General features: G+C 45.2%; 3 protein-coding genes across 3 annotated transcripts; all 3 read right to left on the bottom strand.

Annotated features, from left to right (window-relative positions):
• Positions 1-2,384: 2,384 nt before the first annotated feature.
• LOC100825145 (BTB/POZ and MATH domain-containing protein 2) lies at positions 2,385-3,455 on the bottom strand. Its single transcript, XM_024454544.1, has one exon. It carries the CDS (start codon positions 3,453-3,455, stop codon positions 2,385-2,387), a length of 1,071 nt encoding a protein of 356 aa, XP_024310312.1.
• Positions 3,456-4,983: 1,528 nt separating this feature from the next.
• LOC112272360 (BTB/POZ and MATH domain-containing protein 2-like) lies at positions 4,984-6,209 on the bottom strand. Its single transcript, XM_024462935.1, has one exon. The coding sequence runs from the start codon at positions 6,197-6,199 to the stop codon at positions 5,129-5,131; it is 1,071 nt and encodes a 356-aa protein (XP_024318703.1). The 5' UTR covers positions 6,200-6,209; the 3' UTR covers positions 4,984-5,128.
• A 2,458-nt stretch (positions 6,210-8,667) lies between these two features.
• On the bottom strand, positions 8,668-9,279 carry LOC100833817 (BTB/POZ and MATH domain-containing protein 1). The gene has a single exon (XM_010240766.2). It carries the CDS (start codon positions 9,068-9,070, stop codon positions 8,717-8,719), a length of 354 nt encoding a protein of 117 aa, XP_010239068.1. The 5' UTR covers positions 9,071-9,279; the 3' UTR covers positions 8,668-8,716.
• Positions 9,280-17,327: the final 8,048 nt, after the last annotated feature.

Genomic DNA, 17,327 nt, shown 5'->3' with positions numbered 1-17,327 from the left:
ATAGTTTCTGTTATGCATTACAGCGATGGTCGCGTGCACCAAACGGAGATATCAAGCAATAACTACTTCACCAATTTGCCGAATGAAATGGCCACTACAGCCTACAGAGATTTTGAACTATCTCGTCCACGCATCAACGAATCACTAGGGGATTCACTAGAAGCGAGTAAACACAACCTGTTTTGTCGTGTTGATCCTGTATTCTGTTCTTCTCATATGTGGTCGGGATTACCGCTAGTAAGTGTATTTTCTAGATGATCTTCTAAATGCTTTCATTGCAATGTCTATGTCTTGTTCCATGAAGTGTGTATGCATGTGTGATCTGGCATTGAGGCGAGTGTTTTTTTTATCATCCTATTAGGTACTGCCAACAATTACAGCTCGTTTTGGCTCCGTTGTTTCGGCACCCATGGTCCTCTTATTGAACCTAATCGTCATATTGTGTTTATTTGACATGCAGTTTGGTAAAAATGTCATATTCTTTAGTTTTACGGCTTTGCTATTTTTTAGGCGATTAAGAAATAACTATTTTTTAGTCGATGATAACAATATTTTGATTCAATCATCGAGATTCGTGTAAAATTAATTTCGGTCCCTTAGTTTTAGTTGACGTGTCGGCCACCACCCTACTCCCTCCGATCCAGTAAATCCAAGACACTTTTTTTGTATCCAGGGAGTGCGTCCCAAAATAAGTGTCATAATTTTGTTTAAACATGTATGTATGTAGACACGTTTCATTGTGTAGATTAGCTCATTTTGAAGAAAAAAATTGACACTTATTTTGAGACGGAATGAGTAGTAGATAGTTGCCGTATTGTTTGGTCTTAAATACTGTTTGGCTCTAATTGACATATTCTTTGCTCATACTTGTCATGTCCCAACAAGTACGCATAGTTAATTCGGCAAGTAGGTATAGGTAGATACAATTAATCCGGCAATTAGGCACGGTTAATCCGGCAATTAGGAACAATTAACCTCGCAATTAGGTTTAGTTAACGTGGTAATTAGGAACAGTTAGCCTGACAATTAGGTTTATTTAACCTGGCAAGTAGGCACAGTTAACCCGGCAATTAGGCATAATTAACCCGACAGTTAGGCACGGTTAATCTGGCAATTAGGGATGGTTAATCCGGCAATTAGGCATGGTTAACATGGCAGTTAGGTTTAGTGAACCTGGCAGTTAGCTTTATTTAACCCGGCAATTAGGCTCGGTTAACTTGGCAGTTAGGTTTAGTGAACCTGGTAGTTAGGTTTAGTTAACCCGGCAATTAGGCACGGTTAATCCGGCAATTAGGCATGTTTAACATGGCAGTTATATTTAGTCAACCTGGCAGTTAGGTTTAGTTAACGTGACAATTAGGAACAGTTAACCTGGCAATTAGGCACGGTTGAGTTAACCTGACAATTATGCATAATTAATCAGACAATTAGGAAACAGTTTACCGGGCAATTATGTTCAGTTAACCGGCAAGTTGGATCAGTCAATCTAGCAATTAGCCAATTAGACGCAATTAATCTGACAATTAGGTTTAGTTATCCCGGTAAATAGATATAGTTAATCTGACAAATAGACACAATTAACCTGCAATTAGGTACGGCTAAACTGTCAAGTAGATATTAATAAATCGGCAAGTAAACATTGGCTAAACTGGTAAGTAGTTAACAAAGATATGTTATCCGAGAGTACTTGATGATGTTTTTTTCCCGTTGTTTTTACCCGGCTCTAGTTTATACTACCCAATAAGGTTTTTTAATAGGTTTGGGCTAGTATAACTAAGGCCCACTATTTTTTCCTGGCAAGCTGCTGCTGACATGGGCTGGTCATAGCAAGACCACGCGGGCAAGAATGGGCCTCCTGGTGCGCTGGCACGCGAAGGAATCGAACCACCGTACGTACGTGGGGGAACCGGGGAATCGAGCTGGCGCAGCAGACGCGCAGCACGCGGGCGTCGCGGGGGAATCGAGCGGGCGTGGCCGCGGGGGGCGCCGCTGCGTAAGGCAAACCAGCGACGCCGCTCCGTAGTCCTGTCCTTGAATGTTCTATACCCAGTTTATAATGCATTATATCTTCAAAAACGGTTGAGCTCAAATATATGCAGGAAACTAGGCAATATTGTTGACTTCATATAACCATAAGTTCTTTAAGCATACTACTAGCGCTTGCATGGCAACTTGTAAAAACTTGGCGATCAGCTGTTGTAACCTTCTCCTCGAAAGATCAGGAAGCAAGCTTTGGCGATCAGCTCATCTAGAACGGAGGGCCAACTCCCCTTTAGGTGTTCATAACCCTCGTATGTAGTTGCATGGCCACTTCGATCTGAAAAATTAAATATCAGGATAATTTGGATAAATCTCAAGAATTTGAAGCTTTGAGCTCGAAGATTTCAAGGAGTGGCGGCCAGCTCCTCAAGAACACAAGGGCAACTTCGCGTCAGGTGATCAAAGCCCTGACATGCCCTGGCCGCCTTTAGGTTTCCCGGAGCAACGAGGAAGTTCAAACAAGCCTCCTTGAGTGCGCCACAACCATGCTGCTCAGCTAACGCCAACGTTGTCCCGACCGTGCTGCTGCAGATGCGGCTACACAGCTTGTCCTCACAAATCAGTTTCAGCCTGTCCATGTTGTACTTGTCTGCTGCTACAAGCAAATGTTGAGCCACTGCTGCCGTTTCATCCTTGTCCATCTCAGGCAGCGAGTCGGTGTAGCTGAAGTGTAGAAGAGCCTTGAACACTTTAGCTTCCACGTCCTCAATCTTTACACAATCTGCTTCCTTCTCCTTCATCGAACCGAGAAGCTCCTCCTTGAAGACCGGTGACCGAGCGGCGAGTATGCACCGGTGTGCGGCGAATGTCTCTCTGCCGACATCAAAAGTAACATCGGCAGCATCACCGGACAATAGGACCTGGCCAAGATGTTTTGTGATGTCAGATAGTGGCACCGCAATGGCCGGCGCTGTGGGCTCGGTGATGATCTCCTTTGGCATGGTGACATCGCACCGGATGCTGAAAACGTCATCCCTGAGGTGGAGGGATTCCTCTAAGTCCTTCCACTTGATGAATTTAGTGTATCCCCATGATCGATCTTTGCTGGAGAAGGTGCGGATCTGGTTGCTCTGGAAGCTGTACGCCGGCACTGGTTGCATGTCTTGGCCAAGTAAACTGAGCCTGTACTGTGCCTTGACTTCATTGGCATCATCGCCGTGTTCGAGACGTAGATAGATGGATATACAATCGGTGGTGTCTGAGACGTTGCCATCAGGATAGTACATCACACACCAGCGGTGGCCTCCCTCGTCAAACTTTCCGAATTTGATAAATTTACCATTACCAAGGCCCTTGGTGCGGGAGTTGCCGTCGATCTTGAGGATGTGCGACCCGGAATCGGCATGGGCGACGATGGCCGACGCGGATAGCGGCGACGCACTGTGGACGGAAGACGACGGGCAAGAGGCGGACATGGTGACAGAAGCGACAGGCATATGGAGACGTCCGGTTTGGGAGCCCCTGAGATTCGCTTCTTATTGTTACGATGTACTCCATACCCTAGCTCAACCTGGGCCTGGGCCGTCTTTCCATCTCCATCGCTGCCGGAAATCTTAGTCTGAATATTATCGATACCATCTTACATACTCCGTAAGTCCGTATTGGGCTGGCCTGGTAGACCCAACCAATCAACCATGGCAGAACCGTCGTGTGCTGGGGTAACACATCTGCGCCATCAGGAGTAGCCGTCGATTCTATTCTCAAAAAAAAAAAGAGTAGCCGTCGATCTTGAGGACGTGCGACCGGGAAACGGCGTCGGCGACGATGGCCGAGGCGGTCACGCGCACAGCGCAGACGTGCCGACGGAAGACGAACAAGAGACGGACATGGCGACAGAAGCATACGGCAGAGACGTCGGGAGCCCCTGAGGTTCTCATCTTTTTTTTTTCTTGAGTTACGGTGTTCCTTATCTTGGCCTGGGCCGGCCGGACCTCTTTCCCTCTACTGGAAATATTAATCCTAATCAATTTGATGCACCCTGTTAATTTCTAAAAAAAAATCAATTTGATGCGCCCAAGAATTAATCGATCTAACATACCTGAGTACTCCGTATTAGGTTTCTGATCTTGGAATGTTGGATTTAATCTTGCTAGTCCGATTATACATATGTGCTAGTGTGTTGGAGTTGTGTTTCAAGTTAGATGTGAATTAGAAATCGATCAAGTAGAGTCCGTGTGCTACTAGTACTAGGTTTTGTTAGTTCTCTAGTGTTCTAACGTGCTGTTAGTCCTAGGTGTTCTTGTTAGTTTAGGAATCGTGTGTGTGCATGTATGGTTTTTTTTTCGAGAAGGTTGCATGTATGTTTTAGCACGAGTTATTTGTGTTCAAGTAGGTCAATCAGTTTGGCCTTTCCCCAATATATGTACATGCAAATATATGCTATCATGTGAGATTAGGGAAAAAGAAATAAAGAAAAAGAGGGTACCTGAGGCACCCCGGACAATAACTTTTGATCGTCCTATGAGTGCGTGCGATTTTTCATGTGATTGATCCTCACAAAGCCAACATGCAAGCGAAACAGAGCAATGTTTTGCCAAGCTAGCTACGAGCACAATACTGATTGGTACCTAATGCAATCCGGAGATTTGATGAGTAAATTTTTCATCAAAAAGATTTGATTAGAGTAAATTACGTTTCAACATAATAGCATGCAAAATGTGGTAACTACACTAAATCTCAGATAAGCTGTTCCGTTTACACTAAATTCTCATAGCGAGTAGCAATATCTGTTCCCCTTTGAAATCTTTCCCCTAATTTCCCTCAAAAAAATATTTCCCCTAATAGCCAGAACAGGGAACAGTTATGTACAATGATCAAAAGCTTCTGATCTTTTTTTATTTTACTTTTTGTATACCCATGCTAAAAACTTTATAAAATGTGTTCTTATATTTTGAAAAGACTACTGGGCTCAGCAATATATGCAGGAAACTAATCCTCGTTTCTTAGACTTTATATATATGTAACCAAAAGTTCTTAACATACTACTACTAGTACTAATTACATGCTCACTTCAGAAAATAGAAATTGCAGCACATATAATTCAGATAAATCTCTAGTTTCTGCGTGCTACTTTCAACCGTATAAGAGATCATAGTGCAAGCTTGGCCACAAGCTCCTCTAGAAGAGAGGGGCAACTGCGCTTGAGGTGCTCATAGTCCTCGCTCGCCATGACCGCCTTTAGGTTGCCCGGAGAGGTGAGGAACTTGAAGCAAGCATTCTTGAGCGCGCCGCAGCCATGTTGCTCTGCCAGCGCCAACGTAGTCGCCACCGTGCTTCTGTTGATGAGATTGCACAGCTTGTCGCCGCATATCAACTTGAGCCTCTCGATGTTGTACCTGTCCGCAGCTTCAAGCAAATGTTGAGCCATCGCTGCCGTGTCGCCACCATCATCATCCGTCTCAGCAGGCAGTGAATCGGTGTAGATGAAGTGGAGCAAAGCCTTGAACACTTTCGCTTCTACACCGTCGATCCGAACGTGGGCTGCCGTCTTCTCCTTCATCGCACCGAGGAGCTCCGCCTTGAAGACCGATGACCGGGCGGCGAGCATGTACCTGTGCGCGGGGAACGATTCGCCGCCGACATGAAAAGTGACGTCTGCCCCATCGCTGGCAGAGAGGAGCTGGCCAAGATGTTGTGCCATGTCAGACGGAGGGACCTGGACAGCCGGCTGGGATTGGGTGACGATCTCCGTTGTTAGGGTGACATCGCACCGGACACTGAAAACATCATCCTTGAGGTAAGAGGATTCCTCCAACTCCTTCCTTCTGATGAATTTACGGAAGCCCCAAGCTGTATCTTTGCTGGAGAAGGTGCGTGTCTTCTTACTCTTCCTGCTGTACGACGGCACCGGCTGCATATCCTGGTCAAGCAAACTGAATCCGAATTGTGCCTTGACTTCATTGGCATTAGCGCGATCGAAAGCTAGATAGATGGATATCCAATCTGCGGCTTTTTCTGAGACGACGTCACCGTCGGGGTAGTATAGCATGCGCCAGCGATGGCCTCCGATGGCGAACTTTTCGGATTTGATGAATTTGCCGTTGCCGAGGCCCTTGGTGCGGGAGTAGCCGTCGATCTTGAGGATGTGCGACCCAGATACGGCCTTGGCGACGATGGCCGAGGCGGACATGTCAACGGAAGACGGACAAGGGACGGACATGGCCAGTAGCGCCCAGTACAGCAGCGACGTATACGAACGTACGGTTGGGACTTGGGAGCCCCCGTGAGGTTCTTATTGTTAGCAAGGCCTCAATCCAGACCGGCCGGAAGTCCAAAACCTAATCCACTTAGGACTTTTATTTTGGACGTGATGTAGAACTACTAATATATGGTCAAAGTCTATCTATCTACCTACCCAAATAATAAAAGGAGGAACGTTTCCTTCGTCGTCGTCCGTCCGTGAATTTTGCAATTTGCTCCTTCAAGTTTTTGTTAATTCAACCCGCCGTCCAAATAAAGGACGGAACTGGGTTTGTTTTCCAAGGTTTTGGCTAAACTGCAATTTTGCGTCTCCTTCCACGGATCTCTCCCCGACTCATCCCTGAGTCCCCGACCCGCATCTCGCCCTGCCTCCTATTGGGTTGGGACCCAAGGCGATGTCCCGCCGTGCCACGGATCTGAGTTTTTCTGCAAGTTTGCCGCCCTCCCCGCGCTCTCTCTCCATCTGCCGGCCCAATAGCTGCGGCGGCGCTCTAGTTGCCACGATGCTGCTCCACCTTCTACGGCCGGGCGCTCGCCTCCGCCCCGACGCCGCGAGCCGCCCGTCCCTTCATCCACACCGACCTCCTGTGCTTCACCGCCGCCGTTCACCCACCGGCCACCCGAATCTAGAGCGCCACCCATGGCCTCCTCAACCCCCGTCTCGCCTGCCGCTGCCGCCTTCTTCGGCAACCGCCGCTGCCTCCTCCTTCCCTGTTCCCTGCGTCGCCTCCCTCGCAGCCGCTCGTGCCCGCGCTCAAGCTCCCGCATCTGCTTCGCCGCCTGCCACGCCAATACCCTCCTCTCATCACCTGGGGCCAGGTGCCGTCCGCTGCCGCGGCGTGCTCGTCCACCTCCTCCGCTAGCGGGTTCTCTGTATGGTTGCTCACGCACGGGCTGCCGCTGGGCAAGGAGGCCATCCTGGAGCACCCAGTGCCTAGCACCGGTGGGGGCAAGGACCGGCCTCTGCACCCTTTGGACAAGGTGGCCATCCTGCAACGCCCCGTGCCTAGCTTCGGTGGGGGGGCAAGGACCGGCCTTTGCACCCTTTGAAGAAATCAACGATAAGTCGGTAATACAGTCACTGACTCAGAATTCTCACGTTCAGGAATATGAAAATTATGGATTCCATGGCAAAAGCAATTGTTCCGTTAAATTCGATTGAATGTCAAATTATCTTATTGTCATTTCAATGAACGTGAATTTTTGTGTGCATATGTTTAAGAGGCCGTGGCAACGCACGGGCACTGTACTATAGATCAATAAATAAAGAAGAAAGAAAGACAAAAAAGCAAGGGCCTGTTTGGTTCGGTGCCCATCTAGATCTGAAAAAAAACCCAGAAGTTTATGTTTATTTTGTTCTTGTTTGATAACCAATATTGGTTGCAAGTATTAGCAATCACACATTTTTTACCAAACGATTGGCAAAGTGTGGACCAAGAAATTCTTGGCCACAATATTGGAAGCTAATTTTTGTCAACATTTGGTACCTAGGCCAGCATATATATGGCACAAACCAAACAAAATTTCATTAAGCCGCCACATGTCATTTCCTGATTGGACCGACAGCTTAGTGCACCCGCTAGGTCGAACCTTCTTGGTCATGCATGACCCATCCTTGACTCACTAGCTAGCATGTTTTTACTGCTGGGCTCCATTCTGCTCGTGAGACCCATCGCCTGCCCACGAGACCGAGACCCCCTATGTGGCGGTCACCTCCGAGCCCGCTTGGCCGTGCCCGGGTGACCACCTAGCCGCCGACTGACGTGTGAGAAAAGGAACCGGAGAGGGAACTTTTTTCCATCCACCTGCCAAACACGATGACCACACTCCATTCCAAAGCATAAACAGAGTAGAAAGTCTTACTGGAGAGGGAACTGGGATGGACTAAAGAGAAGCTGGTAGGTTCGGAGATAGATTTCCAGTCCTTTCTAACAGCAAAACAGGTTTCCCAAAGTCAATTCATCCAAGTCGGAGTCTCCACGCTGTGGCCCAGAACCATAACCATTACAAGGCTCGCTGTGGACCATTTATGGGCGGCAGCCCAATGGACCACTACGGAGTGGTCTTCTGCGCCCCCCAATCCTTGGTCGGACGGTTGATGGGAACATGAGTAAAACCATGATGTATGTTTCCTTTGGATTCGTAAAATCTCCCCCCTAATTGGCCGAACTTGTAAATGGCTATGTAGAATAATAAAAGTTTCCGTCAGTTTTTTTTTACTGTCCATGTTGAGAACTCTTATAATTTCAAAAGTATGCAGGAAACTAATTAAGTAGTCTCGTTTAATAGAATTTATGGAACCAAAAATTCTTAAACATACTTTTTGTACTACTTGCATGGTCACTTCAGAAATCAGAAGATAGAAATAGCAGGACATATAATTCAGATAAACCTCTAGATTCTGTTAATTTCAACTGGAAGTGGTCATGGTGCAAGATTAGCCACCAGCTCCTCTAGAATAGAGGGGCAACTGTCCCTAATCTAGGTGCTGAAAGCCTTCGCTGGCCATGACTGCCTTTAGGTTGCCAAGAGAAGCGAGGAACATGAAGCAAGACTTATTTAGCGTGCCCCAGCCATGCTGTTCAGCCAGCGCCAACGTAGTCGCTGCTGTGCTTGTGTTGATGAGACTGCACAGCTTTTCTTCGCATAGCAACTTGAGCCTCTCCAAGTTGTACCTGTCTGCTGCAACAAGCAAATGCTGAGCCATCACGGAGATGTCCTCTTCTTCCATCTCAAGCAGCGAGTCGGTGTAGATGAAGTGGAGCAGAGCTTTGAACACTTTGGCTTCCATGTCGTCAATCTGAACGTTGGCTGCTGTCTTCTCCCTCATTGGGCCGAGCAGCTCTACCTTGAAGACCGATGATGGGCGAGTATGCACCGATGCGCGGCGAATGTCTCCCCGCCGACATCAAAAGTAAAGATTATCCTTGTGTTTTTGGTAAGAGGAGCGGGGGGGTGTATTGAATCAAAAGTCTTACTTAAATTGTCTATTGTTTCCTATTATATGTAATCGCTTTCTGAGATCACAAATACAGAAAATTTCTTCCTGCATAATTGCTACTACCATAGGAGTGTCAGTATAACCTAAGCATGACCATATATAATCACAACGTGTGTCGATGCGAGGGGTAGCTGATCTATTGAAGCGCCATTGATCCAGATTCCAAAGCAAATCCAACACATTGTGGCACACCTATCGGATTTCTTCAAACGCCATGAACAATCGCATCTACAACATTAAGAGGGTTTATGAACGGACGAGTCACGAGCACCGGAAGAAAAAGGAAGAAGCACACCAACCAAATCAAATGTCTAGGGCACAAGCAGGTAATTGTTGTACTGACCATTTATGGTAACGCCCCGAGGTGGCTCGCCGCCCTCCCGGCGCCGCCAATGGTTGCGCCCCGCGGCCGGAGGGGCTCCTTGGCTTCGCGTCTCCACAGCGGCGAGGGAGATATCCTGGCCATAAAAAATACGCGAACAAAAAAACAGCAAAGTGATCAAACTGTTCACTTGATCGACCGAGAAATTCTTACTTTTGAGGCGTCTGAGCCCCTAGCTAGCAGAACTTAAGGAAAAAGAAATAACATCACATTACTGCCCCAAGACAAAGAATCCGGAGCCCACACTGCTGATCTCACATCACTTATCTCTGCGTTCCTCATCTTGACATCCAGCGTCTCTCGTGCTTCCTCTCATACCAAACCCCAAACCCTAACTCTCCCAGATCCCTCTGTTCGCTACGCCGCGGTGTTCAATCACCCACTCACCCAGCCATGCGGATCTGCGACGCCGCCAGCCGCGTGCTCGGCTCCGAGTACTTCGACGCGCTGCGCTCGCCGCCCAATCCTGCACCCCGATTGGAGCTTCAGGCCCCGCGTCCGCCGCCGCGGCCAGCGAGGCCCCATCTCTGGAGCAGCGAATCCCATGCTGGAGGCGACAGCTTCGCCGCTGGGGCTTCCTCCGAGCTGCTCTGCAACACCAGCCAGTCGGTATCGAGCTTCGAGGTCCAACATGACCTCTTAGATCTCAAGGTCAGCACCCTATGCCCCCGGCCGTCCTCTCTCCTCGCTGCGGTCGTCAGTATTGTGATCCGCTTTCATTTGTGTGCCATAAGATCTAGTCCCAAGCTCGCTTGGTATGCGGATGCTTTGTTCACTTCTCGCTGCTCCCTAGGGTTCATCCGCGGTTCAAAACAGGTAAGGAAGTAGTCGATCGTGTCCAGTAAGTTTGAGATATGTGTTGCTATATGCACAAAAGTGTGTTGCTAGCTCCTATAGCAACACATATAGTATGTGTTTGTTATTGCTAGTGTTGCTAAGGTTGATCAACTGCAACACAATTTGAATGTTGGTATAGAAACAGAAATGTGTTGCAATGCAGCAACACTCTTTTTGACATGTACCAACACACGTTAACATGACCGAGTTTACACTTACTAGAAACACAAAAATTAACTATTGAAACACATGTAAAAAAGTACATGCAGATTATGTTCTGTGTTCACTCAGCATGTGCAAATAATCTTTACCCGGTAGCTAGAGAAGCCAGTGGTCAAACAAAGAACACTCAATATATATAGCATTGAATTAAGGAAACAATTACATATTAATTGTTCACATCATTCCAGATATAACAAGCACAGCTGATTTTAGGTCTAAACACTATGAAACACAAGAGAAAAGTTGAACAATAGTCGAGATTTTAGTTCTAAACTATGAAACTTAAGTAGGCCTATATATTCTTCACAACTTCAGTGCTTCATCTTTATTTGGCTAATTAAACTCTCATCAACCATTGACCTTTTCAACCTGCATGGATAACAATATATTGCAAGGGCATAAATATGAATTATAATATATACGAATCAGTGAATTTGATTCAAGCAAAAACATTTAACGTACAAAAACTGAATGCCAAGCAATATATTTCCCTTTGGCATCACCAATTGTCTTGTACTGCCCCCATGGTCTTATGAGCTCCTCTTTTTCTTCGAAGAGGGTAAGTAACATGCCCTTTGACGTCTGGATCAAAACTCAAGAGAGTAGCAAATGCTAGATTCACTTTGTTAATAGAGGTGAGCATGACTGTGGTGCCAACCTGTATTGTCATTTAATAGATCATTAGGGAAACATTACTTTATCTACAAACAAAAAAAGTAACAGCAGTTTTCATGATTACCACAATCGTAGAAGGACGACTCTTCTTTGACGTCGCCTGGCTCGAGATCTTATTTTGACTCACTTCGTCCTGTTCTTGTAGGTAGCATCTTGTTTTTTTGACCCAAAAACATTAGGAGAGGCTCCTACTGCGGTATATTAATAAATAAAGGATATGTACAGGAGATTACATAATTACAAGGTGGGACAAGCCCCAGAGAGGAAAACTAGAGGAAGTCTAGTATAGTGGCAATTTCAGAGGACAGGTTTTGAGGCACCCTAAAGCCTAAGAGAATGAGATCAGCTTTCAGTCTAGCTCTCCAGGTTTGGATGGTTGCTGGAGCTCCCTTGAAGATTAAATCATTACGGATTTTCCAGATATTTCAGGTAGCTAGAGCAAAGACCTCAAAGAAAATAGGGCTGCCAAAATTGAGTTTAATCTCTGGGAGGATATCCAAACAGTTAGCCTCAATGGGCCAATGAATCCCAATCTGTAACCAGCACTCAGAGCTAAAAGGGCAATTAATGAACAAACGATTGAGGGTTTCTTCCACTTCAGCATCACAAAGAGCACAGTTTATATCACCACCAACCATGAAGTTCCTCCTATTCAACATATTCCTGGTGTTAAGTCTATCACTGAGCAATAGCCATGCAAAGACTTTAACCTTCATTGTGACTTTAGACTTCCAGATCCATTTAAACGGCCTAGGAACCTCAAGCCTTTTGAAACAAAAGGAGTAAAATTTGCTAGAGGAAAAAACATTGCCCCAAACTGGTTTCCAGGAGTCATTTCTCATAATAGACATATCAGCATCTGCAATGGCCTGATCAAGGAGCTCAATTTCAGAAAAAGCTTCAGGGGACAGAGGAATATGGAAAGAATCCTCCAGATTTCCAATGTTGCAGTAATCAGCAAGGGAAATGTCAACATTCTTAGCAAAAGAGAAGAGACAAGGCCACTTCTCAGATAGAGTTTCATCAGCCCAAGTGTCCTTCCATAACAGGATAATGTCTCCCCTCCCAGGTTGGCAAGAGGTGATACCACGAAAAATAGGCATTAATTTGAAAATAGATTTCCACCAAAAGGAGCCGACAGGAGTAGCAGCAGGAGGAGCACCTTGTGGATAGTAGGACTCATAGATGAGGTTAACCCAAGGGACATCCATCTTATTAATGAACTTATCTAGGTGCTTCAGTAGCAGGCCTTGATTTTGAACTCTGAGATTGATGGCACCCAGTCCACCTTTATCTAGGACGACACACACGGTCCCAAGCAACAAGGGAGTTACAAGAATCACCATTTGCAGTTTTTTTACTCCACAAGCATCTTCTCCTGATTTTGTCAATTTGCTCAATTATCTTCACAGGGAGCTGAAGGGAGCACATTGAGTAGGTGGCAAATGAGGAGAGAACAGAGTTAACAATCGTAAGTTTGCCCCCATAAGAGAGAAGGGCAGTTGTACTGGACATTCTCCTCTCAATCCTGTCAACTAGAGGAAGAAAATCAGAGAACAAAGGTTGAGTGGTGCCAACAGGGAGACCCAAATAGGTGAAAGTCATAGAGCCCACTTCACAACCAAAGATGCCAGCCAGGGCCATTGCTCTATCAGACTCCATGTTGATGGGAATAAGACTTGACTTATGAAAGTTGATCTTGAGTCCAGTGGAGTCAGCATAGGCAGAGAGAAGGTGCTTGATGTGATTGAGCTGGGAATCACAGGTAGGTAGCACAAGGATAGTATCATCAGCATATTGTATGACAGGAAAATCCCCCTCTCTCTACTGATAGGAGCATGAAGATTTCCAAGAGAAAACTCTTTATTGATGATGGCTTGTAGTAAATCAGCAGCAAGGACAAAGAGCAAAGGGGAAAGAGGGTCCCCTTGTCTGACTCCCCTAAGGCATTTGAACTGCTTGCCAGGCACACCATTTAAGAGCACAGCAGATTTCCCAAATAGCATCTTGTTGCTGCTTTTGCTTCTTGTTCTCTTGTAGTTAGACAAAATATAAATCACAAATATAAATTTGAGGCCATATTTTACGCTAAAAAAGTAATTCCTTTTTTCTCTATAAACAAAAGATATAATATGAATAGTCTTGCATGTGTTGCCACTGTTTTTCCATACACATCAAAGTTTTTGTCTTGCGCATCAATCTGAATACGGCATGCACTAAGTTGATGCTACAACATAAATATTAGAGAAAAATTATTCCATAATAAATTTTGATATGGGATGATAAGGTACCTGAGCACTATGCTCTATCATTTCCTGACTTAAAACATTGGAGTTCTATATCAACAATGGTGCCTTTTGAATCACCATGATAATTATGTCAGGAAGGACTAGGAGAAGGTACAGGCAGATGAATAGAAGGTCAGGACGAAATCTGAAGTGGATAGTATGTGGATTTGTTCGATCAGTTTCTTTCTCTATTCTCATATGGTTTCACAAGTTTAAGATGTGTTTTGGATGCAACCTCCTTTGTGGAATTGGTTCAAATCCCCTTTTGGTAGCTAGCTGTTGTTACTGCCATGTTGTGCCATTGTGCTTTCAGATCCAACTAATTATAGGGTTTTACTCCAGAGTTTTGGAGGAGTTCCTAATTTACATGAGGGAAAACTACGCTGATATAAAAATATCTGTTCTGGATTTTACCACTAAGTCGAGCAGTAGAACCTTACTTCAGGTTTTTAAATGTGTGTATGGCAAAACATATTTTCAAGTAGATGGTAGTTGTAGTTATTAACTAAACTGAGATAATGATAAAGCACTTAAATCACTGCATGTGGAGTTGTATAAATATACTTATGAAATTATGAATCTGTCTGACTATTGAAAACAGAGTATAGTGGGCTGATTTTGTATACATGTGGGTGCTGTGATTTCGGAAAATTGACCAACCAATACTATCCACTATGCCCCATCCAAAAATTTATACTGAACATGATATGAAATCCAGCTAGAAACAACAGAGTATGACATCATAAATTATTTGAACGGATCAACAAAAATGAATTACCCTTTCATGTGGAAAATCATGCGCAGATCTTGATTCTTTTGATTCTTTTTCTAGGTTGTAGGTTGTGGCCAGCGGCCAGTATGTCAGGGTTCAACCCTAGATCGATCCACGCCTGTTGTTTTAATTAACCCATGTCTTCTTTTTCTTATCTTGGTCACTCAGGATGTGGACTTCGTCAACAGAACTTACTACGCTGGCGTCGATGTCCCAGTTGGCCGTCTCGTTCAGACCAGCATAGGACACCGTAATGTTGTCCAGAAGAAGGCTACTGAGAGGGAGCCACAGAAAAAGGTGATGCTTGAGAGTGAGGAGGGAAAGGGTGTGGCTGCGGGAGGAGCGGAACAAGTTATCTGGAGGTGCAAGAAGAGTGATGGCAGGAGGTGGTTCTGCAAGTGGACAGTGAGCAAGCCCAATTCGTTCTGCTCCTACCATGCCAAACAAAAACGTGTGGCGGCACCACTGGCTGCACCAGTAGGATCCAATCCCTCCATGAGCTCGGAGCTTGCAAGTAAGAGAAAGGCCGTCGACGCATATGAACCATACATATATTACGACGGTTTCGGCCCATCCCGCAGCAAGAGGTGCTAGGTAGAGCACTAATTTGCTCCACACTTAGCTTACCTTAGACATTTAATGCAAACTGTGTGGGCATCTTATCTGTTGTATTATCTTTAGTTTCTCCGGGAACCACATACTTAATTTTATCAGTCAAATTTGGAGTTTGGACAGAAAACTTGTCCTTCGTATTGTGGAATTCAGAACAGATATGTGGGTGCTCTTTTGTATGACAGTATGACAATGTGACCCCACATTCGGAAAGGAAAGAGAAAAATTGACACAGTACCACTATGTGAAACCTAAGATTCCAAAATTCCACTAAAAAAGCCAAGCTTTCCAAAATGCCACTGCAACTCAGTTTTTTCATTCCAAAATACCACTACTGTCAACTGTCAATCCTATTCCGTTAGTCAAACCATTAAGCACCTGTCAGTTTTTTCTTATTCCTGAAATTGCCCCTCCTGGGAAGAAAGAAGAGCCCCCAAATCCAGCCCTAAACCCAGCCAAAGACCTCCTCCGACTCCTCTTCGCATGGCTGCTGTTATTTGCTGAAGAGCTCACATTTGCAGGTCCTGATGAGTGTTTCCACTCCCAACAGGTTGTTAATTATCAATTAAACCAAAGCAGCAGCTTATCTTTCAAGAGGAATCCACTCACCTGGAGCGACTCGACGGTGTTGGCTTGGCGAGGCCTAGCGTGGTGGCGGCGCCGGTGTGTGCCATGTGGGTGCAGCACCTGAATGGCTGTCGGAGGAGGGGAGTGGCGAAAAACTGACAAGTGCTTAACGGTTTGACTAACGGAATAGAGTTGACAATTGATGGTAGTGGTATTTTGGAGAGAAAAACTGAGTTACGGTGGCATTTTGGAGAGCTTGGCTTTTTTAGTGGTATTTTGGAATCTTAAGTTTCACATAGTGGTATTGTGTCAATTTTCTCGAAAGGAAATCACATGTGCACCTCCGCATACATACTCCCTCTATTTCAAATGTAGGGCGTATAATTGTTGACTGTCAAAGTTTATACAGCTTGACCAAGTTTATAGCAAAAGGTATCAACATACACGGTGTCAAACCAAGGTACTGTGATTCCAATGTATGTAATGATACTCATTTGACACCCCGAATGTTGATATGCTTTGGTATATGGTTGGAAAAAGTGGTATATGGTTGGTCAAAATCTAGAAATTCTAAACTTTTGACAGTCAGCAAAAGTTATACGGCCTACATTTTGAAACAGAGGGACTACATGACAACAAATCCCATCACAGAGCATGCCCTACAACTGCGAACACGCAACAGTCATGTTCTTACGTTTGAGTATAACAGTATGGAAAGCGGTTGCAACAATAAATTACAGTCTAATAGATGCCAGTAAAAATACTGTATATATGTTGATATGTTGCCTTTGGGTTTGTAAAATCTTTCTCCAAATTAGCAGAACTTGTAAACAACTATATGTTGAGAACTATGAAGTTTCTCAGTTTCTATGTCGAATGATCAAAAGCTTCTGTCAGTTTTTTTATAATTTCAAAAGCATGAAAGAGACTAATATAGTAACCCCGTTTAAATAGAATTTATGTAACCAGAAGTATTAAACATACTACGAGTAGTATGACTTGCATGCTGACTTCAGAAATTAGAAGAAATATATAGCGGGACATATAATTCAGATAAATCTCTAGATTCGATTACTTTCATGGTCACAGGGCAAGATTGGCCAACAGCTCCACCAGAATAGAGGGGCAACTGCTCCTGAGGTGCTCAAGGCCTTCGCTCGCCATGACGTCCTTCAAGTTGCCCGGAGAGGCGAGGAACTTGAAGCAGGCTTTTTTTTTATCACGACACATCCATGTTGTTCCGCCAGCGCCAAAGTAGTGGACACTGAGCTTCCGTCGATGAGATTACACAGCTTCTCTTCGCATATCAACTTGAGCCTCTCGATGTTGTACTTGTCATGCCACTACAAGCAAATGTTGAGCCATCGCGGCAATGTTCCCCTCTTCCATCTCAGGCAGCGGATCGGTGTAGATGAATTGTAGAAGAGCCTTGAACACTGTTGCTTCCATGTGATCGTCATCAATTTGTACGTGAGATGCAGTCCTCTCCTCCATGGAACCGAGGAGCTCTGCCTTAAAACTGATGACCGAGCAGCGAGTATGCACCGGCCGGTGTGCTCGGAATGTCTCCCCACCCACATCAAAAGTAACCTGATCCACTTCGTGCACGAATAGGACTTCTATTTTGGACGTGCTGTAGGACTATTATATGGTCAAAGTAGATCAATAAATAAAGAAAGAGAATGAGCGGGGGCCTGTTTGGTTGGGTGCCCAATTAGGTCTGCCAAAGAA

This window comes from Brachypodium distachyon, chromosome 4, assembly GCF_000005505.3.
Source record: "Brachypodium distachyon strain Bd21 chromosome 4, Brachypodium_distachyon_v3.0, whole genome shotgun sequence".
In the NCBI taxonomy this organism is placed as follows: Eukaryota; Viridiplantae; Streptophyta; class Magnoliopsida; order Poales; family Poaceae; genus Brachypodium; species Brachypodium distachyon.
This window is presented reverse-complemented; position numbering and strand designations above follow the sequence as displayed.

Bases quoted from the DNA above. Each gene is read 5' to 3' on its own strand.
- LOC100825145 (XM_024454544.1), bottom strand. From the start codon at position 3,455: ATGTCCGCCTCTTGCCCGTCGTCTTCCGTCCACAGTGCGTCGCCGCTA.
- LOC112272360 (XM_024462935.1), bottom strand. From the start codon at position 6,199: ATGTCCGTCCCTTGTCCGTCTTCCGTTGACATGTCCGCCTCGGCCATC.
- LOC100833817 (XM_010240766.2), bottom strand. From the start codon at position 9,070: ATGAGGGAGAAGACAGCAGCCAACGTTCAGATTGACGACATGGAAGCC.